Source organism: Camelus bactrianus, chromosome 11 (assembly GCF_048773025.1).
Source record: "Camelus bactrianus isolate YW-2024 breed Bactrian camel chromosome 11, ASM4877302v1, whole genome shotgun sequence".
Lineage (NCBI taxonomy): Eukaryota > Metazoa > Chordata > Mammalia > Artiodactyla > Camelidae > Camelus > Camelus bactrianus.
Genome location: NC_133549.1, coordinates 78,767,117 through 78,795,014, shown reverse-complemented (window position 1 = coordinate 78,795,014; position 27,898 = coordinate 78,767,117). Strand labels below are relative to the sequence as shown.

Here is a 27,898-nt window from a genome sequence, read left to right as displayed (position 1 = left end):
TTACTTTGTGTTCAGCAGCGTTTTTTAGAAGTCCTGGTGCCTAGGCCACACCCCAGGCTAACTGAACCAGAGTCTCTAGGGGTGGCCTGCCGGTGTCATAGTTTGTTAAACTCCCCAGGGACTCCAGTGAACCTTGGGGCCTTGGCGTGGAGGCAGAGGACAGAGCAGTGGGCGGGAAGAGAGAGGAGAGAGGCTCCAGAGGGCGGGCATAGGGACACCTGTGTGCTGACAGGGAGCTTGGCCCAGAGCCTGAACTGGCCCCCAAACAGGGAAGACGGGACAGGAGAGGGGACTGGGGTTCCCTGAAGTTTTCTGCCAAGTTTGAGAACCCTAATGCAGAGGGTGTCAGCCATCACCAGCCCCTAACTTTGGCTGCCAGAAACTGCTAGCAGCTTCTAGAATGAGCTGGTCTTCCAAGAGGAGAGGACGAGCACTCTCCCTACCAGCCCACGGCCCTGCAAATAACTCAGCTCTGCAGCCCCCGAAGGTGGGGACGCTGGGGTCTCTGGACGCTGTGGGGCCAGCCATGCTGGGCTGGAAGCAGCCATTCACGCCAGCTCACTTCCCCTCTCTGGGAAAAAGGCTGAGGCCCGCAGACCTGCCTTACCTCCTGCTGCCCCTCGGCGCCCTCCCAGAGGGTCTGGGTAGGGATCACTCTGCCACCAAATGGCCCATGACAAGAACCGCCTAGACCCCAGAGGGAAAAGGGAAGGCTCGCTAACCCGCCTAAGCCTCAGCAACCAGGTGACTGAGAAGGGGCCAACACTGCTGAAACCTGCTGTGTTCCACACACCATGCCAGGTGCTCCAAGTCTCTTGTCAGATTTAAGCATTGCATCCAACCGGGCTGGCGTTGCTCTCTCCATTTGATTGATAAGAAAGGAGGCCCAGAGGGCAAGAGTCGCCCGAGTTCATGGGGCAGGCCTGCCTGGCCCCAGTGTCCTCTGGGCATGGCGCAGACATTTGTGCTGTGCAGAATTGGCAGCCCCAGGCAAGGCAGCCCCTGCGAGCCTGGGGCCCCGACCCTGGGGGGGGGGGGCAGGTTAGCATGCTCTGCGTACTTTCTTCTGAATGAAGCAGGTTTTAATACCTGACTCTGTGGGTGAGGAACCTGAGTCTCAAAGATGTTCCTTGTCACTTCCTAGATTCTTATTGCAGAGATGGGCAAAGCTGGGCTGATGGGAGAGGGAATTCACAGTGTTCACAGCTTTGGGATTCTGCTGGCAAAGCTGACATGTCACATCAAAAGAGAGGCCAATTCATGGATAAAGAAGATGTGAGATACAGACAGACAGACAGACAGACAGACACACACACACACACACACACACACACACACACACACACACACACACACACACACACTGGAATACTACTCAGCCACAAAAAAGAATAAAATAACATCATTTGCAGCCACATGGATGACCTAGAGATTATCAAATGCATGAAGTCAGTGAACTAGAGAAAGACAAATATCATATGATATCACTTACATATGGAGTCTTAAAAAATGGCACAAAAGGACTTGGACTTTCAAAACAGAAACAGACTCACAGACATAGAAAAGAAATTTATGGTTACCAATGGGAAAAGGAGGGGAGGGTTAAATTAGGAGTTTGGGATTAGCAGATACAAAGCACTATGTATAAAATAGATAAACAGCAAGGTCCTACTATATAGAATAGCTTGTAATAACCTATAATGAAAAAGAACATGAACAAGAACATATGTATGTATAACTGAATCACAGTGCTGTGCTCCAGAAACAAAACACTGTAAATCAACTGTACTTCAATTTTAAAAAAAGACAAAGACAAATCAAATGCAAGATTCAGAAATCTACCAATGCCACTCGTGCAACGCTCAGATAAACGAGGGCTTGTGGGGTGGTCCCTGGGAAGAGACCCACACATACATCATACGCCAGAATTGTTCCTCACTGAGAACACCTCTGTGTTTCGTGTAGATTTCCATCCTGCCCCGTGTATCTTCATACCTGTGTTCTCTGGGCAGCCAGAAATCGCTCTGGGTTGTCATAAATCAAAGTGGGTATCTTCTTCCACCCTAAATTTCATTTTTTAAAATCCAGTAGCAAGTTCTCGCTTTTGCTGGGCTGCTGGATATGCCCAAGGGATGTGAAATCCGGACCACCCACTTGATGGGTGTTTTTACACCCACATGCCCCTCTGGATACGTAATTAGTTCTCTAGTTAAAAGTTCGTTCTTTTGGCTAAAGCTCTAAACTGTTCTTAGAAGCAGTGATCAGTACATATATGTAAACTGAAAAAAATGTGCAGTATGCTGTATGTATGTGTTTGCATGCAATATACTGTATATGTGTCGTCAAATTGTAACAATGCTACCTAATATAACTGAAAAATAGGGGGAATAAAAGTTCGTTCTTTCGGCCTTACTCATGTTTTCCTTGACTTTCTGTTTCCAAGTCCTCCCTTGCACCTGTTAACCGGTCCTGACTCCCCCAACAGAAGCCTCCAGCTAATGGGGGCTGGGGGGCTTTCTGAGGGGTGACTGTATTGTCTCCCTCCTAATTACACAGCAAGCTTGCCTGGGGCAGCCTCATGACTACACTCTGCTGTAGTTTGCTGAATGCATGGTGGCGTTCGGATGGGTATGAAGTTGGAAACCCACGGACTGGACTCACTGAGACAACACACATGGACCAGGCAGGGGGGACACCTCTGAGTGCCCCGGGTCAGGACCCCAGGCCAGGAATGTGGACACCAAGAGGTGTCAAGCCCAGGAGCCACCACGGTGCTCCTGTGGGAACAGGAAACTGTCCCCCGTGCTGCGCAGACTCTGCCCCCAGCTCTCCCCACCCCACCTCCCGCACTTTGGTAGCACACGCTGCGCAGGAGGGAAACTGGGGGGGGGGCACCCCAGAAGGGGAGTAAGGGAGGAAAGAGCAACAGAGAGAGAGGTTGGCCACAGAGACATTAACAGGGCCACTGGGCCACCCCGCTGGCTCTGGGAGGGCAGATGCACACTGGTCGGGGGAGGAAGGGGTGCATGGATGGAACTTCTAAGCCCAGAGCAGGTAAGAGGGCAGAGGTATGCCTGCTGCTGTATGGCACAGACAGCAGGAAAGCAAGGGTTTTCTGAGTTTCTGCGTTTATGGCCCCTCCTTCAGCCATGGGAAGGAGGGAGGGCTCTGTCCTGACAGGGTTTGCCTGCAACCCAGCAGGTTCCAGGTGAGGGAGGGCCCAGGTGAGCTGCTGGCCAGGTGCCTATAGGAACATGTTCATTGAGACATTTAATATTCTCCTGGCAAATCACCAGGGAGTTTCCCAGGAGTCTCTGAGTAACCAGATAGCCCTTGCCAGCCCCGGGATGAGGAAACTGATCCCCAGGAGCAGACAGGATGGGAGTGGCATGGGAATGCCATTACAGTGCAGCTTGCTAGGCCAGGCCAGGCTGGAGGGCAGGAAGACCTGCCTCCCCAGACCCTGGGTGCTGCGGCCAGAACTACAGAAATGCAGGGACCACGGGCTTTCCTTCCAATGGCTTTCAGGACTTCTCTACAAAGGACAGGAATTCTGGGGCTCAGAACACCCGTAAGCAAAGTCGCCAACAGGGGCCTGTGGACAGTGTCCATGATGCTGGTTGAGGCCAGTCCCCCAACAAGTGTGGTTTTGTGCCTGCTGAGGGCCCCCTGCTGAGATGCTTCTAACTCCTGCCTGATCTAACATCAAACATCCACCCTACCGCCCTGGCCCCCCAGCTGTGCAGACACCCAGGCTTCCTTTCTTCTTTTTCTGTATATATATATTTTATTGACGTATAGTCAGTTTACAACGTTGTGTCAATTTCTGGTGTACAGCGCAATGCTTCAGTCATACGTGAACATACATAGATTCGTTTTCATATTCTTTTTCACCACAAGTTACTACAAGGTATTGAATATAGTTCCCTGTGCTCTACAGTATGAACTTGCTTATCTATTTTATATATAGTAGTTAGTATCTGCAAATCTGGAACTCCCTATTTATCCCTTCCCACTCTTTCCCCCCCAGTAACCATAAGTTTGTTTTCTATTTCTGTGAGTCTGTTTCTCTTTTGTGAATAAATTCATTTGTCTTTCTTTTAGATCCACATATAAGTGATAAAATATGGTATTTTTCTTTCTCTTATCTGGCTTCCTTCACTTAGAATGACAATCTTCAGGTCCATCTATGTTGCTGCAAATGACATTATTTTATTCCTTTTTATGGCTGAGTAGTATTCCACTGTATAAATATACCACAATTTCTTTATCCAGTCATTTGTCGATGGACATTTAGGTTGTTTCCATGTCATGGCTACTGTAAATAGTGCTGCTATGAACATTGGGGTGCGTGTATCTTTTGGAATTAAGGTTCCCTCTAGATATATGCCCAGGAGAGGTATTGCTGGATCATATGGTAAGTCTATTTTTATTTTTCATTTATTTATTTTTTAACTTTTTTTTATTGAGTTATGGTCATTTTACAATATTGTGTCAAATTCCAGTATAGAGCACAATTTTTCAGTTATACATGAACATACATATATTCATTGTCACATTTTTTTTCACTGTGAGCTACCAAGATCTTGTATATATTTCCTTGTGCTATACAGTATAATCTTGTTTATCTATTCTGCATATGCCTGTCAGTATCTACAAATTTTGAACTCCCAGTCTATCCCTTCCCACCCCACCCACTTGGAAACCACAAGTCTGTATTCTATGTCTATTAGTCTATTTCTGTTTTGTGTTTATGTTCTTTTTTTTTTTTTTTTAGATTCCACATATGAGCAATCTCATATGGTATTTTCCTTTCTCTTCCTGGCTTACTTCACTTAAAATGACATTCTCCAGGAACATCCATGTTGCTGCAAATGGTGTTATGTTGTTGGTTTTTATGGCTGAATAGTATTACATTGTATAAGTATACCACATCTTCTTTTCCAGTCATCTGTTGATGGACATTTAGGCTGTTTCCATGTCTTGGCTATTGTAAATAGTGCTGCTATGAACATTGGGGTGCAGGTGTCATTTTGAAGTAGGGTTCCTTCTGGATATATGCCCAGGAGTGGGATTTCTGGGTCATATGGTAAGTCTATTCCTAGTCTTTTGAGGAATCTCCATACTGTTTTCCACAGTGGCTGCACCAAACTACATTCCCTCTAACAGTGCAGGAGGGTTCCCTTTTCTCCATACCCTCTCCAGGATTTGTCATTTGAGATACTCAGGCTTTCTATGCCGGCCCAGGGCAGCTCTCAGCCCTTCCCCTTTCCATGCCCCTGGTGCTCCCCCGTGGGAGGGGCCTCAAAAGCTTTTCCCACCTCCAGCCACACCAGCAAAGCGTGAAGAGCTGGCCGTGAGTCAGTGCGGAGCTGTGGGCGAGGGCTCCAGGTACCGCAGCGCATACTTAGCTGCTTCAGAGCTCCCTGGTGCGGCAAGTGGGATGGTGGGGGGTGAGTGTGATTGCTCATAAAGTCCCAGGTCAGGCTGAGCAGAGGGTGGCTCAGGCTGGTCCAGGGGGACCCTGGAGACGGGCCAGGCAGAGAGCTGGCACCACTGCCCACACACAAGCAGCCCCTGGGGTGGGGTGAGAAAATAAAAAAGCAAGAACATCCACAGGTGAACTGGGAGGGCTGACCTCCCAGCCGACAGTGGGAGAGGAGGGGACCCACACTCTGCTGGCTACGGGGGCCGGTGGGGGCGGCATGGAGGCATAATGCACATGGGCTCCAGGACCCCTCCCTGCTCTGCTCTCTCAAGCCCCACTCCCTCTGGCTTCCAGGCAGGTCTGGCCATTGCGAGGCTCCTGAGAAGGACAGGAGACCAGAGGGGAGAGTGGTGGGCAGTCTCACCTCAAATTCTGCTCATCACAGTGCCTCTGCTGGTGACCACGTCCCCCCCAAGGCTCCAGCTCTCTCTGCCTCTCCCTGTTGGACAGCCCCAGCCCCTGGAATCCCACCTTCCACCTCTTGTCCTCCCAGCCTCGGGTATGGCAGTGCGTCCTACTGTGGCTGATTTCTGGATGCCTCAGTGTCCCCTCAGATCGCCTTCCACCACTTGTGACCAGTCCCTAAGCCCTCTAGAAGGTCTAGATCAGCATCTTTCCCTCTGAATGTGTGACGGATCACCTGATTCGATAGGTCTTGAGTGTTTCTAACAAGCTCCAGGTGAGAGTGATGCGGTCAGCCCTTGGACCACACTTTGAGAATCGAGGACCAGGGAGATCTTTACTTTCCTGAAACAATATGCCAGGCACTCTGCTGGGCAGTAGGTCACCACAGTGAAACAAACAGACCTGCTTGCAGTCCAGAGAGGGTGACAGACCCAATCAGATGATCATCACTGTAATTGATACCATTGGTTGGTAAGTGCTCCAAGGGATGGACAGGAGGCTGTGAACATTGGGTCCTCAGGATGGCTTCCTCGACACCGTGATGAGGCAGTTTGAGCTGAAACCCAGAGAAGGGGCAGGGGAAGGTTTCAGGGCAGTACCTGAGCAGGGGCTGGGTGACCACAGAACGGTGTGTCATCTGTGGCCTGAGAGGAGGCCAGCCTGGCCAGAGCGCAGTGAGGACTCCCCCGTGAGTGGGCCAGAAGCTCAGGTCACCAGACACTGAGCTGGCCCCTCCTCCCCCACCAGGAGGGTCTGCACCTGGGCTTGACTCTCCCTGCCGCGATCAGACCTCCCCTTCCCCCACAGCCTGACTCCAGCTTCCAGAAAGGTCTCCAGGTGCTGGCAGCTGGCACTCTAAGACACCTCCCTGCTCTGCTGGCAGCCACACCCAGACTGCCTGGCGCCGAGCCTGGCTGCTCTTCCCTGATACAAGGTCGTCGTGGCTGCATTAACACAGGGGCAGCAGCAGGGGGTGCAGGTCCATGCCCAGGCACACAGTCCGCTGCAGGGGCCGCCTGGCCCGTGCACACAGACACACAGCGGGGGACACGTGCCTCTTCCTGTTCACCTTCAGTGGTTTAGTTTCCGCTACAAAACCCACTTCGTATCTCTGGGTGATATTGTAGTGTTTGCCTTCACCCTCTTGCCACATTTGGGCCTTGTCGATAAACGGAAGCCATCGAAGGGTTAACCATGACAGAGTCTGGGTTTCCAAAAGCTTTGCCTTTCAGGTGCGTCTTGAAGAATGGCTGACAGAGTCGGGCAGCAGAAAGGGGGAAACCACGGAGGGAGGAGTCGCGTGCGGGCATGGCAGCGCGGCTATCAGCTCAGGGGTCCCTTGGGCCACAGAAGCACCAGGGGCCAGCGGCTGTCACTGAGCGCTGAGACCAGCCTGCTCTCAGCACTGGGAGAGGAAGTCTGCCAGGCCGGCCTCTGAGGGCATGGGCACTGGGAGCTCTTGGAGGACCCCCCAGATCCATTTGTCCCTGCGCCAAGCCTCTTCCCCAGCCCCACACCACCCACCCAGTGAGCCTCTAAGCCAGAGACCCACCACGGAAGGGCCTCGGGAGGACGCGGGGCTGAGCTGAGAGCTGCTTTGGTGCCTGTTGGGAAGCGCGCTCCCCGCTCTGAGTGCGGGTGCTCCCACCCCAGCCCAAACCTGGGGCTCTCGCGGAGCTGTTGAAGACTCAGGGACTGTGGAGGAGGAGATGGCATCTGTCTCCACTCCAGGGCTCCTCAAATCTCAGCACAGTGCCTCAGGACACGGCACCCACATGGGACGTTCCTGGAAGCTGAGCAGACCCCCTGGAAAGGGCGACGTGCACAGCCTCCATCCTCGCCAGCTCCAAGGCTCTGCCTTCTGCTCCCACTGCCTCCTCCAAGAGGCAGGTGTGGACTGGGGTCCCCTCCGCCTCTGACACTTCCCTCAGTCGAGGCCTGCAGCCCTGGGTGAGCTCCCAGGTTTCTACCAGCTTTGTGGAGGTTTTTTTGATTTTTTTTTTTATCTTTATACGTCAATGAAAAAGTTTATTATCAAACAACAAAGAAATGCTTCGTGATCTGATCTCCCCCTGATTGTTCTCTGTCCTGGGGCATCCACTGAGCTCCATTTCTGACACGGGTAACCCATCCTGGTGGTGGGATGGTTGTGAAGATGTGACGGGTCACGTGAGCAGACATGAGGGGCAGGTGCCCTGTGAAAAGGCTGAGGCTGGGCTCCGCAGACAGCCCTGGGGGTCCTGGGGGCAGGAGAGTCTTCCTGAGGAGCTCATGGAAGGAGAGCCTGGCCAGAGGGGAGGACAAAGGCGAGGAGCCAGAGCCCGGCAGTCTCCCCTGAAATACACACGGACACACACTCTCATACTCACTCGCACGGACACACACACACACACATTCACACATGCGTGCTGCCATCGTCAGGGACCTGTGTCTGAGGGAGCTGGGGGCACCGAGTGACGGGGCATGTGCACTCCCAGCTCTGCTACTTAAAGGTGGGGACGGACCCTGTGACTGTGAGTCGCCATAACTGTGACACTCTCCTGTGTGCGTCACTGGACACAGAGCAGCACCAACCGCAAGAACAGCTTTGGACTGGGTCCACGCGGGACACAGGAGCAGGCAACCGGCAGACCAGGCAGGGGTGCTGAGGATGGAGGCAAGCTGGGAGACTGGACACAGCTAACGTCCTGAGCCCTCCGTGCCCTTGATTTCTCTGTGGGCTTGAGAAAGGACCCCCCCACCTCAGGATGAACCCTCCTTCGGGGCCGAGAGTCCCGCCGGGCCCAGCCCAGGAGCCCAGCTGCATGGCCACCCCAGCCTCCCCCAGCAGGTGGGACAGCTCCCGGAGCAGTGCCTCCAGCCTGGACCACCCTCCGCCCATCAGCCCCACGGTAAGCCTGGGGCCAGGGTGTGCGTGCAGAGCCTTCCCTCCCCAGCCCTGGTGCCCTTCCTGGGGACACACAGGGGCTTTGACAGGGAAATAGAAAAGACCCAAGCTGTGCTGTGGGACCCTGGGCATGTTGCTGGACCTCGCTGAGCCTGTCCTACACAGAGAGGCCAGTAGAGGAGATTGTGGCAAGTTTTCCTTCCCTGCGGAGAGCATTCAAGGAACAGAAGGGCCAACCTTGTGGGACAAGGGGCTAGAGTGGGCCAGGCCTGCCCTTGGCTGCATCCACTTCTAAGGGCGGTAGGATGCCCCCCGAAGCCTTCCAGAGAGGAAGGCATACCCGGGGCCTCTGGATTTGTCCCAGCCCAGAGTGAGGTGTTGCATGCCTTCTGCTGCCTCCAGCATTCTAGCCAGGGCCCACCATTAACTGGAGAGGGATGATGGTACCCTCAGGACTATGGGATGCTGGCCTAGGTTCTGGACAGGATGGGAAGCTCCAGGAGCTGTAGGAGCCAGGGCAGGACAGAAATTAAACCACTCGCTTCCCTGGAAAGGAGCTGGGAGGGGAGAGGTCTTTAAAGCCCTCTGTACTGGCCTCATAGGATTGTGACCTCCCTGCAGTGACCCGGGAGTCCTGAGTTTCCTTTTTAGAGGATCATTCTTTCCCTCAGTCTCACGCCAGGCATCGAGGTCAGCCCTGCAGTTATGTAGCCGGGGGAAGACAACCTCCTTCTTTGAAGTCTGGTGGGGTGTGGGACTCCTGAGGGGAGGGGCTCCACCCCACCCCACCTCCCTGGGTTCAAGGGGACTGGAAGACCACTGCTGACTGTCTCGGGCAATTGGGAAGGGGCACATAGAGAAGAGAGGAGCCCACCCATGAAATGGCTCTGCCTTCTCCCTAAGGAGAAATAGAGTCACTCCAGCCACGTCCCTGCTAGCCAAACATGTGTCTGTCCATCCCACCAACCTCCAGCAGGTGATCTGAGCACATTCCTGGAAGCCTCTGGGCCATAGTATAGGAGCTTGGCTTGGCTTTAGGGAGATCTGTGTTTACCCTGCAGCTCAGCCACTGTGTGGGCAAGTGTCTTTGCCACTCTGAGCCCACCCACTGGGGCGGTTTCTTACCTGCTCTCCTGGGAACCCTAACCCTCCCTTCTTAGGACTATCTGAAGGTGACAGGGTCACGTGACGTCCTTGTTTCTCTGTCTCTCCACAGGCCGCCAGGGCTCAGGCTGCTGCCTGGGTCCCCTTCCCCACGGTCGATGTTCCAGACCACGCCCACTACACCCTGGGCACTGTGATCCTGCTGGTGGGGCTCACGGGGATGCTGGGCAATCTGACGGTCATCTATACCTTCTGCAGGTGTCTGGTCGGCAGGGTGGGGCCTGGGCACTGAGGGCAGCCAGCCATGCAGAGACAGGGCAGAATGCAGGGCGGGAATGCTAGTGCCAGTTCTGCCAGGGCACAGTTGAGCCTGGGCGGGGAGGCCAGGGCCAGTGGCCTCAGGCTCAGGACTCAGGCCTCTATCTGCAAACCCAGGGAAGGGGCCAAAAAGTAGTCCAGGGAAGCTTGAGTGGCACATGCCATCTGGGCCCCAGGCACGCCCTCTGTGTAGGGCGAGTGTCCCAACGACACACGTCTCTGCATATTCTGCCCTGCTCTCAGCTCCCCTCCACCATCACCTACCCCAGTGGGCAACCTCCCTCTGCCTGAAAGAGCAGCCCTGGTGCCAGGGTCCTGAGTCCTCAAGCCCTTCAGCAACCAGCCCTGGTCACCAACCCCGGCTTCCTTCCTTACCTGCCCCATCCGCATGCTGAATGGCTGAGACAGGCAGGTGGAGAAGCGAGCCCCTGGGTCCGCCACCTATTAGCTGAAATGCCTTTGGGCAAGTTACTGATCCTCTATGAGCCCACTTTTCTTGTCTGCAAAATGGAGATGTGATTTACTTCCTGGAGTCAATGTGATGATTAAGTAAGTTTGTGTGAGTGCGGTGCCCAGCAAATGAGTGAATCCTGGCTGTGCCACTTACTGAGTCTTGTGATCTGGCACAAGACACTTCACGGGTGGGAGCCTCAGTGTTCTTATCTGGAAAATGGAGGAGGGGCAGGGTAGATGTGAAGATGGATGATTACAGGAGATGAGGTTTGTGGAAGTACCTGGCCCATAGGGCACAATTGTCAGCTCCTCTCCCCTTTGCCAGCCCCGAGGGTGAGGACTGCAGAGACACTGGGAGGAGGGGGACAAGGGAGGCAAGAGTTGCTGTCTTGAGGGGTCTCCCCTCTCAGCCCACACTACCAGGCTCCAGCGCTGTTTGGCTGGTACTTGCTGAGCAGTGGGATAGGTCTGTGGTCCAGCAGCTCTTGCTTGTGTGCGCACGCGTGCGTGTGCACTTGTATTTGAGGCAGAAGAGCCTCCTGACAACTTCTGACCCCTCACAGGAGCAGAGGCCTCAGGACACCTGCCAACATCTTCATTATCAACCTCGCAGTCAGCGACTTCCTCATGTCCTTCACCCAGGCCCCCGTCTTCTTCGCCAGCAGCCTCTACAAGCAGTGGCTCTTTGGGGAAGCAGGTAGACAGTCAGGACTCCCTTTGGCTGGAGAGAGGAGGAGGGTAGGGGCAGGGGATGTCCACAGTGGCGGGGAGCCCAGGTGAGAAGGTGATTTGCTCTACCTGGGCAAAGAGTGGGCAGCCACGCCCAATCTCATGAGTCAGCAGAGGGAAGACTCCACTTCCACTCCTGAGGCTTCCGCCAGCCTCTGGCCGACGTGGCGAGCGGGCAGGGCAGACAGGAGCTCAGGCTTACTTTCCCTGAGAGGTGAGGGCAGGAGCTGAGCAAAGCCATCCCCAGACCCTCCCTCCCCTGGGGTATCTGATGGGCTCCCTGCCAAGGACTGAGGTCAGGGAGCTGTGCCCACAGGCTGTGAATTCTATGCCTTCTGTGGGGCTCTCTTTGGCATCACCTCCATGATTACCCTGACGGCCATCGCCCTGGACCGCTACCTGGTGATCACGCGCCCACTGGCCACCGTCGGGATGGTGTCCAAGAGGCGGGCGGCGCTTGTCCTGCTGGGCGTCTGGCTCTATGCCCTGGCTTGGAGTCTGCCACCCTTCTTTGGCTGGAGTAAGTGGGCTCAGGGAATCAGGGGGAAGGAAGGTAGGCTGGGAGGGGCGCGTTCAAGGGGCAAGTAGGTGGACTTGGGTCAACCAACTGGCAGGGGGGCCAAGGGACTGTCCAAGCCTCCAAGCAAATGGATATTCAGGGGGCACAACTGTCAGCAGGGGGAAGCGTGGCTGTATTATCAGCGGTCAGTCCCATCCCCCAATACCGAGGGGAAGACCACGTGGTTCCTGGCCGGTGGGGACACGTGCGTCTGATGGGGAGTTTGCATTGAGTCAGACAGGCAGGGGTTGGGGTGTGGGGCCTCAGCACGTAGGAGGGTTAGCCACAAGGCATCTACCTGTCTGGGGCAGGACCGGGAGGCTGGCTGAATTCTGCGGGAGTAAGAGCCTGGGGCTGCAGTGAGGTCTTTCTCCCTAACTGGCAAGACTGGGCAGCAGTGGACTTTGCCAGCTGTCTCCTGCTAGAACCAGCCTGGAAAACTCTGCTCCACGTGCCTTGGCTTCCTCACTCCACTGAGCAGGGCTGGGGCCGGGGCCAGTGTTTGAGACTCAGACCCCACATCCAAAGCCTCTGCTGGATGAGGAGCCCGAGCCAGCGCTGCCCTGAAGGCCGAGCACCCGCCCCTGGTTCCCAGGTGCCTACGTGCCCGAGGGGCTGCTGACCTCTTGCTCCTGGGACTACATGAGCTTCACGCCGTCAGTGCGCGCCTACACCATGCTGCTCTTCTGCTTCGTGTTCTTCCTGCCCCTGCTCGTCATCGTCTACTGCTACATCTTCATCTTCAAGGCCATCCGGGAGACAGGCCGGTAAGCGCCAGGCATGAAGGAGGGGCTCGGTGCGGGGGGGGGGGGCCATGCCCCTTCTTCCGGGCTGCCCGCGGCTCACATCTGTGCCCGCCCCCAGGGCGCTCCCGGCCCCAGGTGGGCAAAGACCAGCTGAGCACATGCGCTTGGCAGGGAGGTGCCTACAGACCAGGACAGCCCTGCAGCTTAGAGAAGTCTCAGGAGACAGGGTCTTCTGAAGTGGGGGCCGTTAGGCTTGGTCAAGGGATCTGGGGGGCAGAGAAGACACCACAGGCAGAATCACTGGGAGGCAGCTTAGGCTGGATGTAATGGAGAACTTTCTGGGAGTCAGGGCTGCCTGCACTGAAAGGGATGGCTAGGTCCAAGAAGGCTCTCTGACTGTAGCCATGACCCTGGCAGTCACTGCAACCCGAATGCGGTCAGACCCAGACTCTGCACACTTCCTAGATCTCTCCAGACATTCAGGGCCTGCGAGGGCGGCGGTGAGTGCCCCCGGCAACGGCAGCGGCTGCAAAATGAATGGAAAATGGCCAAGATCGAGCTGCTGGTCATCCTTCTCTTTGTGCTCTCCTGGGCCCCCTACTCCACTGTGGCCCTGCTGGGCTTTGCTGGGTGAGCGGTGACAAAGGGGCTGGGGCAGGGGTTGAAGGGGTGGAAGAAGGGTGAGGAGACCCTGGGACAGTCTCCCCCCACCCAGCCCAAGCCCAAGCCAGCCATTCTCACACACTAGGTCCAGCCCCTCAGCCTGTTCTCCACCTGCTGTGAGATGCCCCTCCTGAGCTCCCAGAGGCACTAGGAGACGTGCTGGGGGAGCTCTGGGCCCTGCTGGATTTGGCCTGAGGGCCTGCCTGTGGGGCTGCCAGGTCCGCCAGACCCCTTGGGGATATGCAGCTCTCCCTGAGGTTCTGGTTCCTTCTTCACCTGGCCTGCGGGCACATAGCCAGGGGTGCTACTCACCTCCTACCTTAGTCCTGTGGGGCTAGAGTCTGCAGCAGCACGGACGTAGACCAGACTTCAGAAGCACTTTGACACAGTGAGACCTATGAATCCTTGCCAGTGTTTGGGTGTGATGGGCATACTCCTCCTTGTGCAAGGATGGCCTGTTCCCTTCTTGGGCTCTCCTGTGAAGTTACTCTCAGAGAGCCAGGGGAGAGGTGGGCCTCAGGGTTGGGGTGGGGCTTGGGAAGAGCTGCACAGAGGGCCAGAGTCATTGGGGATGGGGAGGGCTTCTTGCCAGGAGCACAGGCTCCGAGGGACAGTGGGACCTGGTGAAACCCCCTAGCCTGGCACGTCTTCTCAGCGCCTCTCCATCAGTTGCTCCCTGGGATCCTGCTGACCTCAGATCGGAATTCTCCCTGGCCTTGCAGACCTTCCCCTGGGGGTGACTTGGTCGTGCTGGTTTGGGCCAGGCTGGGCTGTGCCCTGAGAGGGCTTGGTTGGCCTAGAGGAAGAAGGTTCCTGAGACAGTGGGTGGGCTGTGGAGTCTCCAGGGAGGGCCAGCTGGCAGGGGGCCCACGGCTGCTCTGTCCTAGGTACGCACATGTCCTGACGCCCTACATGAACTCGGTGCCAGCTGTCATCGCCAAGGCCTCTGCCATCTACAACCCCATCATCTACGCCATCACGCACCCCAAGTACAGGTGTGGCCCTCCTCCAGGACCCTGCCCCAGCTCCCCGGGCCCACCCTCACGGCATGGAGAGCCTGGGCCTATAAATGGGGGCAGAGGCCAGCCATCTTTCCTGTCTCTTGTATATGCATTGGGTGGGGAACTCCAGCCACTGAGAGCAGCCAGCGACACTGGGTGGGGTGTGGAGCTGGTGTGACCCTCTGCTGCCCCAGCTTCCCAGAGGCTCAGCTTCGAGAGACATCAGAGCTCCCTGGGCAGCATCCAATTCTAACTGGGATTTTCAGAGCTGAGACCAAAAGGCAGCTACGATTGGCTAATCACCAGTGCTGCCCGCTACAAAAAGAGGCCACCAGACAGTGACAGGCCAGAGAGAGCACAGCAGGGCGAGCCCCGCTCTGCCTCAGGGGCCCTGAAAGAGGCTCGGGGGTGGCTCTGGCCCAGAGCGCTCTCTGCTGATAGAATCCCAGCGCGGCTGGCCTCTTCCACCAGGGGGCCTGCAGGGCTTCCATTCGCCTGGTGGTGTCGGTGACTCCCTGAGGCCAGCTGCAGGCTTGGCCCGTCCAGCTCAGGAGCGTTCCTGGTCCTCATTTACAGAGATGTGGCTTGGGCCAGCCACTTGAGGGCTGAAACTGAGCATCAGGCTGAACCTGCCACCCTACAGCTCTCCCTCCATGCCCGGGACCCAGCGTCTGTCTGTCCATCCCCCACCCTGTGAGCCTGTCAGTCTCCTTCACCCCAGCACTTGTCTGTCTGTCCTCCTAATCCCAGTGTCTGAATGTCCTCAATTCCCCACTGGCTCTTTGTTCACTCCCATTAGCCCAGTGTCAGTCTGTCCCTCCACCCCTATCTATGCAGTCTGTCTGTCCATTCTTCTAACCCGAGGTGCTGTCCTTGCAGAATGGCCATCGCCCAGCACCTGCCCTGCCTGGGGGTGCTGCTGGGCGTGTCGGGTCAGCGCACTGGCCCGTACACCAGCTACCGCTCCACCCACCGCTCCACACTGAGCAGCCAGGCCTCGGACTTCAGCTGGATCTCCGGACGGAGGCGTCAGGCATCCCTGGGTTCCGAGAGCGAGGTGGTAAGGAGGCTGGGCCCTCACTGGCTGGCACCTCGCCATTCTTTCCTCAACCAGACCAGCCTTAGGCCTCTGGGTGGGGCTGCTTCTGAGACTCGGACCCTCAGAAACCTGGGACGTTGGCAGGAAAAGCCCTCACCACTGCCCCATGTCCTTCCCACACATCATGCTCCCTGACAGGCAGGGGAACTGGGGCCCTGTTCAGCCAACAGAGGCAACAGTTCGGCCCAAGGTCATCCAGCAGCAGAGCCAGGACTGAACATGGCTTTTCCAACTCCAGGTCACTTTTCTTCCATACTGGCACTATCCCAGGGCCTTAGAGCCTCAGATCGAAAAGACTAGCATCTCTGGCCCTAGATGGGCCTCTAGAGAAACAGGCAAGAGCCAGCTCAGGGCCCTCTGTCTGTAGCATTAAGCCCCCTCCTCTTGGGAGCCTTGAGGCTCTCATGGGGTAGAGTGGAAGGAGCGTTGGCCCTGGAGCTGGGGACTTGTGTTCAAATCTGAGTTCAAGTCCTTACCGTGTGAGCTTGGACAGGTCAGTCACCCTCTCTGAGCCTCTGTAAAGTAAAAACTGCCATCTCTACATCCAAGACTAGATAGAGTGTCCACAGATGGGTGCTGACCCCACAGTTGTGGTCAGCCATGGGAGCTACCAGTCCGCCAGCCCCTCCTTGGGGCCTGGAGCTGATGTCCCCTGATGTCCCCAGGAGAGTTCCCTGTGCCTTGGGCTTCTGACCCAGCTCCTCCATCATTGTGCCTCCAGAGTCCACTGTGGGCCTCACCAAGAGCTTCCGCTGACCCCTTCCCACTGCCTGCGTCCCTGGGGGTCTCGGTTGAGGGGTTGAGAGAGGAGTGGTCAGACGACCTATCCCTGAACCACTGTAGTGAATGACATCAAGGCATGAATCTTAGCCATTAAGAGAGGCCTAGACCCTCGTGAACCATACCCATCCTGTACACTTAAGCAAGCACACAAGCCCCCAAGTGCCTGTGCACACACATGCACGTGCGTGCACACACACACACACACCCCCTAGCACATGCACTCACAGTTTGCAAGGGTTTGGTGACCAGCAACCCTGCAAACAGTGTCATGGGCCTCACCCCCATGAATATCCATAGGAAGGATGGAGAAAGGCCTGATCCAGGATAGGGCAGAAGCAGGACTGTGGAATGTCCCCCTCAACTCACAGGGAGTCTCCCACTCCCCCCAGGGCTGGACAGACACGGAGGCCACTGCTGCTTGGGGGCCTGCCCATCAAGTGAGTGGATGGTCCCCCTGCGGTCAGGGCCTGGAGGATGTGGAAGCCAAGAGCCCTCCCAGGCCCCAGGGACAGGAAGCAGAGGCTCTCGGGAAGGTAACTGGACCCAGCACCTGCCAATCTGTAAAGGGGTGGGAACAAGGAGCAAGTAGCCCAGGGAGTGGTCAGGAAAGGCGGGGGGCTTGTTCTCAGTGTCAAGGCCAACACCCTCTGGGAATTGCCCCCTCCCTGGACCTCCCAGCTTTCCCTTGCCCACCTGCGGGTCCTGGGGGTCTCTGGGACACCAAGGTGTTCTGAGCAGGCCTGAGTCTGAATGCACCCGAGTGTGACTGTGTCTGAGAGCATCTGTGTGTGATTGTGTGACCTTGACTGTGCAGGTACATCGCAGGTGGTGACTCTACTGTGCTGTGATGAATGTCCAGCATGGGTGCAAGTGTGTGTGAGTGACCATGTGCCTGGCACATGCTCTCTGTCACTGTGACACCCCAGGGCATGGGATTGTCTGCTCTGAGCTGAGCATGTGACCGAGTGTGAGTGGCAGCTACCTCTCTGTGTCATTGGAAGTAGGACATACCTGGAGGGGGCGGAGCTGCGAACCGTGTATGTGCTCGCTATGAATGCCCTGAGATTAGGATGTTGCCCAGAATACTTGCAGCTATTAAAAGAAAGCCAGCTGTCAGCCCAAGTGCCTATGGAACGGAATGTCGATGGTGATTAGAGAAGGCCAGGTTCTGGAACGCTGGAAATGCCGTGTGCACAGGCCCAGAGGCTGCCCTTCCCCCTCAGCTGACAGCTCCCCACCCTGCCCTTCCACTCACACCCACACAGCGCCCCCAGCTCCCGGACTCTCTCGGGCTTCCCCAGCAAGACCAAGACCAGAGGCACTTTCCTGCCTTCCTTCCCCAAGGCCGCTCCCCTGCCTGTCCCCCAGAGGGGGAGCCCTGGGGGGGCTGCTCCCTACCGTTGCGGGGGGGCCCCTGCCTCTATCAGCGTTCCCATCCCAGGGAGCACCACTGCCCGGAAAGGACTCCCTCCCCAGCCCTGGGCCCGGGCACTGTGCGTGACCACAGAGGCCAGGGCAGAGGCCGGCAGCATCCCCCAGGCTGGCGGGCGAGGTAGTGATGAGAGGCACTGTGGGCTGGGGTGGGGCACCAGGCAGAGAGGGACAGCACATCGGCTGTCACCTAACACGTGTGATAAGCGCCACCATCGAGGTATCAGCACATGGGGTGCTGAAAGCAGGGGCAAGTCCCCAAGGGCTCCCAGGAAAGATGGAGGTAAATCAGGGATTGCCAGGCAGGATGGGGCCGGGGGGGGTGAGGTTTGGCTTGTCCAGGCTGGGAAACAGCCTGTCCAAACACAGCGGGGCACAGGGGAGCTCGGCATGTTCTGGAACAGAATGTCTCTCTGTGACCCCGGGAGCAGTCAAGGGACCCTGGGAGCAGTCAAGGGACCCTGGGAGCTGGCGGTAGGGACGTAGATGGAAAGAGGGGCCGGAGGTGGTAGGAGCCATGGGGAGGCCCAACCAGGTGCTGGCCTGAGGGTCTCCTGTCAGGACCCTGGAGGACAGGGAGCCCATGGAGGGCTTAGCGGGGCACTGAGGTGGGCTTGGTCAGCTTGGCAGAGTAGCCGGGCCTCTCAGCAGTGGCTGGGAAAGGACAGGTTGAGTGGAAGGAGCCGGCAGAGAAGACGGGAGAAGCCAGTAGGACAGGCAAGGAGTGAGGCATTTAAGGCAGCAAGGAGAGAGGAGACGCCTGCGCGTGCGGACAAGGAGTGGAGGGAAGTGGAGAATTGGATGGTGGGGGTGAGGAGAGCTCAGTCTGGACCCCAGGAGTCTGAGAGCCTGGGGACATCCCAGGGGGCTATCCCACAGGCCGCACTGCTGGAGAAGGCCCATCACCCGGCCAGGACAAAACCTGGTCCCTCCACGCAACCTCCCTTCAGCACGCGGTACCCCAGACACAGAGGGTCACTGGGAGACTATTCCCAGGGGACATTCCTTGGCTAAACAGATGTATGCTGTTTGCTTTCAGACCAAGGGGCTGCTCCCCAGCCTGGACCCCAGGATGTAGCGTGCCCATCAGCTCTGCCTTCCTCCTGGGACACGTCCAGCCCCCTCAGGTCCCCCTCACACACACAGACCCAGGATTACCCTGTGGGCCTGGGGGCTTTGGAAGTGGACTTGTCACCCATGCTGTGCTGGATTCATGGCCACATCCCACACGTCCCTGCTCTGCAAAGCGGTCTGCACCCCACTTCTCAGCTCAACAGGCTGCACCCCAGGCTCAGTCTGAAGAGTGGACACCCTCCCGTTGCCTGCAGTCGTCCGCCTCTCCTCAAATGCTGTGTGCTGCCATTGTCCAAGTGATGACAATGGCGATGGCTCCGGGGGACACAGCCAGCTGCTTATGAGCTGCCCCTGTGCCCGGGCTGGGCATTTCCCTGGCACGGGAAGGGCAGCACTGCTTCTCCTGCAGCCAAAGCCCAGCGCAGACCTTTACACGCTGTAAACTGCTACTCAGCCCTGGCTTTCCACTCAGTGCACGATTCCCACCACCGCCTGCCCTCTCGTGCCATGTGCGTTTGGGGCACACGCTCCTGTGTGTATGTATTTGCTTGCACACTAAGCACAGGCGTGCACACACGGCGCCTGTGGCTTGTTTCAAATCAGTGGTCTGAGTTCATCCCAGGGCTGTGTGGCTCTGGCAGGGTGTGGAGAAATAAAAGCAGAGAAGGTCTCCTTGGACAGCCACGATCTCTTCTTGTTGGTGCTGCTTGGCCTCTGACACCCGCAGCAGCCTCTCTTCCTCCTCTCCCTCTGTCTTCCACCTCGTGAATTTCACTCCCCAAACCCCCACCTCAAACTGCAGGGAGCAGACTGGAGGAGGGGCAAAGGCCAGGCTTGCCCCCATCCCTGCTCCCCAAGGAGCTGCTCTTCTTGGGAAGCAGCTCACACCCAGCCTGTGAGCACCAGCTGCTCTCTGGCTGGCTTCAGTTCTCCCAGGGGAGGCAGATGAGGGAGGCTGGCCTTTCTCTTTAAGAGCATTCTTCCGGCTACCCCTCCCTTTCCCCAGAGGCAGCCTCAGGCATCAGACGGTGCCGTGTCCAGAGAAAGAGCCTGCAGCTCCAGGTACAGCTTAGCCCGCGGCTCCCTGACCGTGTGCCTTTCCCCACACCTGTCATGCCCTGCTGCTGGGTCCTCTCCAGCCTGGCAGGACAGATGCCCCCTACCCCCAGGAAAAGGGATAAAGCCAAGGATAGATTGGATGGGGCCTTAGGAAGGGGCAGGGGACAGGATAGGGGAGGTCAGGGTGCTGGCCATGAGCTGCTGGCCTCCTGGGCCAGGGCCAGGCAGCGAGGACAGCTGGGCTCCTGACACAGGGCAGAGGAGGTGGTGAAGTGAGGGAAAGAACACAGGTCCCTCCCTGGCCTCTTCCACCTGATAGTTCTGTGGCCTTGGGCAGGTTACCGAATGCCCCTGTGAAGTGGGGACTCCTTGCCATGCTGGTTGTATGCGCTAGGCCCAGGGCGTGAGGCGGGGTGCTGGCAGCTGCGAAATTACTCACACCCAGGCCCGCATGAGTCTTCAGGGCCCAGCTCAGGCCAGAGTCTTCCAGGAGGGCCGAGAACAGCCAGCCCGGTTGCCTTCCCTGAGCCTCAGTTTCCCCAACAGGGAACCAGAGTGGGCCTTGAGCTACCTCCAGACCACACAGGGCCTGAGATCTCTTCTGAGGAAAGGTATCTTGGCCCAAAGACCACACTGGCAGGAATCCCCAGGGGCTTAGGCCCCCACTCAGAACACACTGTCTCTGGGTTATGGGCTGAACACACCACACGCATTTTCCCTTCCCTGTCCCTTCTGGCCCCTTGTCCCAGCAGCTGAGCAAATGCCCTCTCCTCCCTTCCTCCCTGCCCCCTGCCATTCCGGCGCAAAGGGCACAGGGGCCTGGCGTGCGACACTGGCAGCTGGAGCTTTCCATGCTGCTGTCAAGTTTTCCAGAGCACAAATGAGACAGGAGAGCCAGGAATAACTGCTGGGCCCCCGGAGGGTCTGGAGGGTGTGGGCCAGCCTCAGACCTGTTTTCAGACCCTGTGCTGAGGGTGCAGGCAGGGCCCCCCACCACAGCCAGGTTTGGGCATCCGGAGGCGCCTGCAGCCGCTGGGAGCCCATTATCTGGCATGAGTTCCCATAGGAAAAAGCTCAGGCTCCAGCATGGCCTGGGTTTACTACCTGTGTGACCTTAGGGAAGTCACTCAACCTCTCTGAGCCTTGGTTCCTGTGGGACAAGTAGCAGCCTCTGAGGATCTGAGGGGATTATGGTGTGAGGGGCCTGGAGCTGAGCTGGGCCAGGTCCAGAGCTGCTTCTCTAATTGTGATTGTTTTCGTGGCTGGACAACCCTGGGCCAGTTACCCAGCTCCTGAGCTGACACTCTGTCCAGACAAGAGGGAGGCTCAGCTGGGTCCTAGCCACCACCAGGGCTCCGCACTAGATAAGGCACAACTTCAAGGTCCTCACCAGGGAACACAGGGCAGCAAAGACCCAAGTCACAAAGTCCCTGGCCGAGGGAGCTCAGCCACGGTCTTCCGGGCAAGGAGGTGGGTACAGCCAGGCAGAGAGCGGGGCTGGGCAGAGTCTAGGCTCTTCAGAGAGTGGAGGGAGCAAGGGGAGGAGATCAGGGAGGCGAGAGCATTATCACTAACCTGGCCAGGCCCCTCTCCTGCCCGCTGGGGGGTGCTGGGTGCCGGACACCCCTCCCCAGGGGCTATATTAGCCGCGTGAGTCACGGTGGACGGGCTGGGAGGCCGCGGGCGGGCGGGCACAGTGTAGGGTTACAGTCCATTTATGGGCGCAGCAGAGGACAGATATCAGTGTCGATGGCATTCGTTCCCAGCTATTCTTAGGAGCCTCTCAGGAGCTCCACACGGCCTGGCTGGGCAGCAAGGGACACAGGCAAGGCTGGGGGTCGGGCGCAGGGACCGAGGTCCAGGCTGGGGAGGCAGGGCACACGCACGCGAGGATCCCCTCACTCTACTCTTCTCCTTTGTTTGCAGAGGCCACCGCTGTCAGCAGCAGCATGTCTTACAGCGTGACTCTGACGGGGCCTGGACCCTGGGGCTTCCGTCTGCAAGGGGGCAAGGACTTCAATATGCCGCTCACCATCTCCCGGGTGAGTGTGCGGTGCCCACAGCCTGGTACCCACGAGGGAGGGCATGCTGGGAGGAGGGTGTGTGCATCTGTCTGTCCGTCCTCCCTGAGGTTCTTGGAAAGATGAGCACGCTTTCCTGGTCTAGGGGATGGGACTAGACCCACCTAGATACTGCCAGCCACAGGCCCTTGGTTTGGGCCACAGCTGTTGCCCACCTGAGCTGGCTGGCCTATTAGAATGTGAAACAGGGGGTAGCGGCTGTTGTTTTGAGCAGAGGAGGAAAGGCCAGGCAGGCAGGTGGGCAGAAAGTACAGTGCCTTCCTTTCTAAGCCCTACCCTGGGAGGATGGGCTCAGGGTGTCCCCAAGCCTGGAGTATCTCCCTGGGAGTCGACAGCTGCTTTTGGGAGACAGCACTCCTAGAGGGCAGGTGGCAGGCGGGTGGATAGTTAGATGGACAGACCACTGACCTTGGCTGCCCTGCTGTCGGGGCTGGGAGCTGGGCTGCACTGGTAACTGGTCTCCAGCACCCACTCCTTCCCAGACCTCAGCTAACAGACTCCGTCTCCCTCCGCCTCCCTGGGCCTCACACTGGCTGGCTTCATGGAGCTGGGCCTTCCTCACCTGCCTGAGCCCTGGCCACTCACCTGCAGCTGCCCTCCTGCCTGTCTCACGTCTTGTTCCCCATGCTCACCTGAAAGGGCCATGAGTCCTGCAGTGTCTGTGATCAGGGAGTAGCACTGTCTGATGGGGATGTCACAGATCTTTGGTGACTGTCTGAGTAACTCCCTCGTCCAACTGGTGACACCGAAGTCCAGAGAAGCTAGCTGCTTGAGAGGAAGCTGTCTGTGAGAAGGGACTTTGTTTTAACCACTGCTGTGTCCCTGGCACCCAGATCAGTACCTAAGACACAGTAGGTGCTCAGGCAACACTTGTTAAGTAAAAGGACTTCCCCGTAAGTCCAGCAGAGGCGGTGCTGAAGGCCCCAAGGCTCAGGGCAGATTGTGAAATGTTCCAGGGCAAAGACAACCCCTGCCTGGTGGGGTAAGGCTGAGGCTGAGCTCCGGCAGGGCTGGTGCGGGCACGAGGGGGCAGGCTGAGGCCCGGGGCTGTCACTGGAGGGTGATGGATAGGCGGGGGTATCTGGGCCTCTGCCCACCTGGAGGCAGGGAGACAGCGGAGACTTGCCTTGGGCCTGGGGGTGGGGCGGCGTGGGCGGCGTGGGCGGCGGGGAGGCACTGAGGTGGGCAAGCCAGGCAAGGCCTGAAGGGTGCTTGGCAGAGGGGGCAGGGAGACAGTGCCCCCCCCCCCGGAGGCACAGTCCTGGCTGGGGAAACTGATGTGGACACTGGGGGGAACTTAAGAAGGAACGCCCCCCTCAGAGGAGCTGTGGGAGCCCCAAAACAGCCACAGGGGCTACACTCCTCTGAGACAGGCGCTGGCCTAGCTCCAGTGCAGGGAAAAGCCTCGTCCTCTATCCTCCTGCTGCAAGTTCGCCTCATTCTACCCCGAGAATCCAGACCCACCGCCCTGGACACAGGGTCCCAGATACTAAAAAGACACCCAGAGCCTCGCATACTCCATCTGATGACACGGTGACACATGGGCAGTGAGCCCCAGTGGACACACCCCCACCCCAGCCCCAAGACCCTCCATAGCTTCCCAGCCCCGCGGTTGCAGGTCTTCTCCCTGCATCAAGCAGGACCATCCACCCTCACTCTCCTGGGTCCACCAGCATCCTACGCCCGGGATGCAGCCCAGATCTCCCCCAGTCCCACCACCCTCAGGACCTCCTTCTGCTGCTCCCTGCCCCATCCCTATGGGTGGAAATTAGCCCCCTGGCTCAGTGGCACCCAGGATAGCCAATTACCTCATCCAGGGTCTATGCGCCACCTGGCCCCAGCCAGCCCAGGGCTTAAATTGCAGCACAGAGGCCTTAAGCTAGACAGCAGGAAGAATGTCCTCACTGCGGGCAGGGGGTATATTGGGTTGTACTAGAGCCAATGACTAGGGGGGACTTTTAAAAATAGAACCCAAAGCTCAGGCCGGGCATCAGGGGGTGGGCATAATGGCCTCTCAGCTCCCTTCAGGGGCACACCCCAAATCACCAAGGCTGTGGAACAAGCTGGACTGGGTGCTGGGCCCTTCCCAGGGCTTGGAGCCTCGATAAGTCCTCTGGTGGGCCACTGATACCCTGGGATCGGGCAACCCAGGCTCAGGGATGCTGGCCAGGCAGCCCTCCGGACACTCAGCCCTGCCCTCCCAGCTGGGCTGTGGTGTTTCCTGCTGGGGTGATCAAGTCCTTCTGCATCAGGAACTTCTTCCCTAAGAGGATGCAGAGCCCTCTGGAGGAAGCCTATTTCCACCGCAGCTATGACCCGCTTTTCACAGTGGGCCGATAGATTCTCAGGCGTCCTGGCCTGAGCCTTTGCAACAGGGAAGTGGCGTATTGCGGTGGGGCCTGCTCATTCTCAGCAGGGGCTGGCATCCCCAGGCATATGCACTGCGAGCCTGAGCATGGAGGTCAGGCAGGCAGGGCTGGGGCTGGCTTCTCACTTCAGAGCCGGGCAAACGAGATTCAAACTTGCTCACGAACTCCTGAGTCCTTGGTAACCCCTAACTCCCATGCCTCTGGTGAGGGACTAGTAGAAAAGCACGGAGTGGGGCCCGTCCCCTGTCCGCTGCAGGGACTGGGCTGCAGCTCCCCCTGTGAGGAGGCCGGCCACCTGCAGTCTGGGTAGTGACTCCCGGACCCACCCTACCCTGCCCACCAGCCCCACAGCAACAACCTTGGAGCAGTAGCAGCCCCTCAAGTCCTCCCTTTGGTGGGTCTCAGTCTAAGGACCCACAGAGAAGTGGGTTCAGGAGAGAGACTCAGAGGGCAGAGGGGAAATGCCTTTATTCAACCTGGACAGGTGTGGCTGGGCCTGCAATGTGAGCTGCCCTCTCACCCCCACCCTCTCCAACCCCAGCCGGTTCTCCAGGAAATGGGGGAGGGGTGGCAGCAGCTCCAAACGCCCCGCCCCCACCCCTGTGGGAGCAGCTAGGCCAGAGGCTGGGGCCGTGGTCTGGGACCTTGTCCCTTAGTGCATGTTGTAGCCCCTGGCAGTATGACCAAGGCATACGCTTTTGTTTGGCTCTGCTGCTCTCAGCTATGTTACCTTAGAAAAGTCAGTTCACCTTTTCAGCCTCAGTTTTCTCATCTGTAAGATGGGGAGAGTGCATTCATGAAAACACATGTGTGAGAGTGCATTCTAATGGGCACTTCTGAAAATACACCTGTGAGGATGGGGGAGTGGTAGAACTGAGCCCCGGCCCAGGGAGGTGCTGTCTCCCTGCTCCAAGGCCTCCAGTCCTTAGGGCCTCACCCACTGGCCTAGCAGGCTCACCTGGGTCCCCAGCCTGGAGGCCTCTGCCCATTTGCTGTTTCCGGTTCCAGGATTTGTCAGGCTCTCCCAGCTATGGGGGTAGGTGCAGAGGACAGAGGGTCCCTGAGGAGAGGAAGGAGGACAGGCCGAGACTATTCTGGGGCGACTGTGCCAGCCGTTTCTGGAATTTTGAGGCCGTCGTGCTGTTTCTTGGGCCGCGCCTAGCAGTGCTGACAGCCCGTGCTGTTTATAGCCATGCTGAAGGTCAGATCAGCCTCTGGAGGGCTGCTGCAGGGCTGGCAGGGTCCTCCTGAACAAACGAATGGGGAAGATAACTGGACAGAGGCCCTCCGCTGAAGAATGCATCCTTAGAGGTCCCCAGAGCAGGCCCTCTCCCTGCATGCTTTTTCTCCCTGGTACTCAGAGATGTTCCTGACCCCGTGAGGGCCCTGAAGGGAGTGGGCGTGAGATTGGCTGGGTCGTGGTGAGCAGACAGTCCAAGCTCCTCAACTCAAGCAACTCCATGGGCAGCCCCCAGGGCTCCTCCAGCTGAAGGCATTGTGGGACAGCAGTAAATGGGAGGAGGACGGGGCTTACTGGTGACGTCTGCCAGGACTTGCTGGGTCAGCCCTTCTGCCTGGGAGATGTCTCCCCAGTTCCCTGAATCCCCCTCTCAGCCCGGGGTTATCCATGATTGCAAAGGTCCCCCCACCCTTTGCAATGGAGCCCTCCCATTCCTAAACATAGCTTCTTTGCTCTTTTGAAGCCAGGATCCACCTCTTCCCAGGAACCATCCTAAGTGGCATAAAGCAGACTTTGCCATGTCCCAGTGCTCTCGGGGACCCACCGGGTAGCATCCAGGACATAGACAGAACTATGACACAAGAGGAGAAGAGAAGTGGGAGGGTGGGAAGCGCTCCTTGGTGGAGCACGGGCTTAGCATGCACAAGGGCTCAATCCCCAGTACCTCCATTAATGAATAAATAAATAAAATCCACCCCCCCAAAAAAGAAAAAAAAGATAAAAAACATTTTTTAAATTAAAAAAAGAGAGAGAGAGAGAAGAAAGAGACTCAGAAGGCCAGGGAGGGGTGTGATCAGCTAGAGAAGTAACCAGTGACCCCTGGCTTTGGGCACAGGGAGGTCATTGGTGTATGTGAAGCGGTGGGGGTCAAAGTCAGATGGCTGAACGTGAGAGGGATGGGAGATCGCAGAGGCAGGACCCGCTGGTCACCTCTTGGAGAGAAACATGGCGAGAGCCAGTTGGAGCAGCTAAGGCCGGGACAATGAGAGACCTTTTTCGAAGACAATTTTTTTAGAGCAGTTTTAGGTTCACAGCAACACTGAGGGGAAATTTCTCAGCGATTTCTCATCTATCCCCTGCTCCCACACATGCACAGCCTCACCCACCACCTACATCCTCCACCAGAGTGTGCCTTTGTTACAACTGATGAAGCTACGTTGACACATCATTATTACCCAGAGCCCAGAGTTTACATTAGGACTCTCTCTTGGTGTCTTACATTCTGTGGTTTTGGACCGCTGTATTACATGTATCCATTATAGTGTCATAGAGAGTATTATCATTGCCCTAAAAATCCCCTGTGCAAGGAAAGGCTTTTTGAGTATAAACAAGACTCCGGCATTTTTATCAGCCAGGGTGTGGTGGGAGAGTGGGGCCATGGGATGACAGAAGGTTCCAGTGAGAGGGTAAAGGATGGAGCAAGGCCTCAGGTGAGGACAGATGGGAAGGGAGCAGAGTATGGCCTGATAGTGTAATTTAATCACAAGATGTAAAATGCACTTAGGGCTCCATGAATATCCCCTGGGGTGTCAGCCAGAGAGGGTTGGGAGGAGGTGCTGGAAGTTGCGCAGCCCACAGCATCCACTCCCTGCCCTTGCCCCCATCCCTCGCCACACCTACACTGGCAGATCTAGAGGGAAAGGAAGACAGGGGCCTGTCTGGGTTTAAGCACTGCGAGTGATGGCCGGGAACTTCTGTGGAGCCCAGTGGCCCCCTCTGCTGCTGGGGAGCAGGGGAAATGCAGCCAAGGGCATGCCAGCGCCTTGCTTCCCTGGGACCCTGGACAGAACTTTTCTCCCTTCCACATGATGCTTTGCCCCCGCCCCCACCAGGGACAGGAGGCTGGCTCAGGGCTGATCAGTCAGGGCTAGCCCCTGGCACACCACCCTCTGCCAGCTCCAGATTTTGTTTCCCATGGAGCCGGGGAATGCAGCCTCCCAGCCTCCAACCCCTGGTGCCTCCCAGGGGAAGGGGCCAGGGGCAGAACCTGAGCCTCTTCATTTGGAGCATCCCTGAAACTTTCTCAGCTCTGCACTGTCCTTGTATCGTACCCTATTTAGTGGTGAAATCCTCTCCACAATCCTGGGGGAAAGGCATTGTTGCCGGCATTACCCAGAGGGCTGGCACAGCAAGCTCAGGTCTGGCTCAGACCAGGGTCCGTGCGCTTTGCTCTGCTGCTCCCCCCACCTCCCCCCAGGCACTGGAGGGTCGCTGGGGCCACAGCTGCTGCCTGGCCCCAGCTACCCCTGCGCCCTCTCTGGGGTGCCCTAAATCACGGCCCAGCAAGGAGGAAGGACTCCTGTGATGATCTGGGCCCCCATACACCTAGAACCTGTCCAAGGGGCTTTTGAGACAGGCCCTCAGTTCCCCGTTGAGAGGTGCCTGGAGACTGGAGAAAACTGAGAAGTA

General features: G+C 57.4%; 2 protein-coding genes across 8 annotated transcripts in view; both read left to right on the top strand.

Moving 5' to 3' along the window:
• The first annotated feature begins 7,899 nt into the window (after window positions 1-7,899).
• Window positions 7,900-19,619, top strand: LOC105068016 (melanopsin). Its single transcript, XM_010953736.3, has 10 exons — window positions 7,900-8,784; window positions 9,997-10,142; window positions 11,219-11,352; window positions 11,701-11,904; window positions 12,539-12,710; window positions 13,155-13,319; window positions 14,240-14,347; window positions 15,233-15,413; window positions 16,625-16,768; window positions 18,706-19,619. Exons 1-10 carry the CDS (start codon window positions 8,641-8,643, stop codon window positions 18,742-18,744), a joined length of 1,437 nt encoding a protein of 478 aa, XP_010952038.1. The 5' UTR covers window positions 7,900-8,640; the 3' UTR covers window positions 18,745-19,619.
• Window positions 19,620-19,764: 145 nt separating this feature from the next.
• LDB3 (LIM domain binding 3) overlaps window positions 19,765-27,898 on the top strand; it is a 63,309-nt gene continuing 55,175 nt past the window's right edge. For 6 of the 7 annotated variants that reach the window (XM_074374346.1, XM_074374347.1, XM_074374344.1 and 3 more), the window contains exons 1-2: window positions 21,481-21,624; window positions 21,726-21,841. In XM_074374346.1, coding sequence (XP_074230447.1) covers window positions 21,749-21,841 — 93 coding nt within the window. In that variant the 5' untranslated portion in view covers window positions 21,481-21,624; window positions 21,726-21,748. Of the gene's footprint in view, window positions 19,803-21,480; window positions 21,625-21,725; window positions 21,842-27,898 lie in introns of those variants that run through there. The other variant, XM_074374345.1, reaches the window with a different exon arrangement.

What these genes read in the sequence shown, in the direction of transcription:
- LOC105068016 (XM_010953736.3), top strand. Translation starts at nt 8,641, where the DNA reads ATGAACCCTCCTTCGGGGCCGAGAGTCCCGCCGGGCCCAGCCCAGGAG. An exon ending in GCCACCCTTCTTTGGCTGGA is followed by an intron (nt 11,905 to 12,538) that starts GTAAGTGGGCTC and finishes CCTGGTTCCCAG; the next exon opens with GTGCCTACGTGCCCGAGGGG. An exon ending in TGGGTTCCGAGAGCGAGGTG is followed by an intron (nt 15,414 to 16,624) that starts GTAAGGAGGCTG and finishes CACTCCCCCCAG; the next exon opens with GGCTGGACAGACACGGAGGC.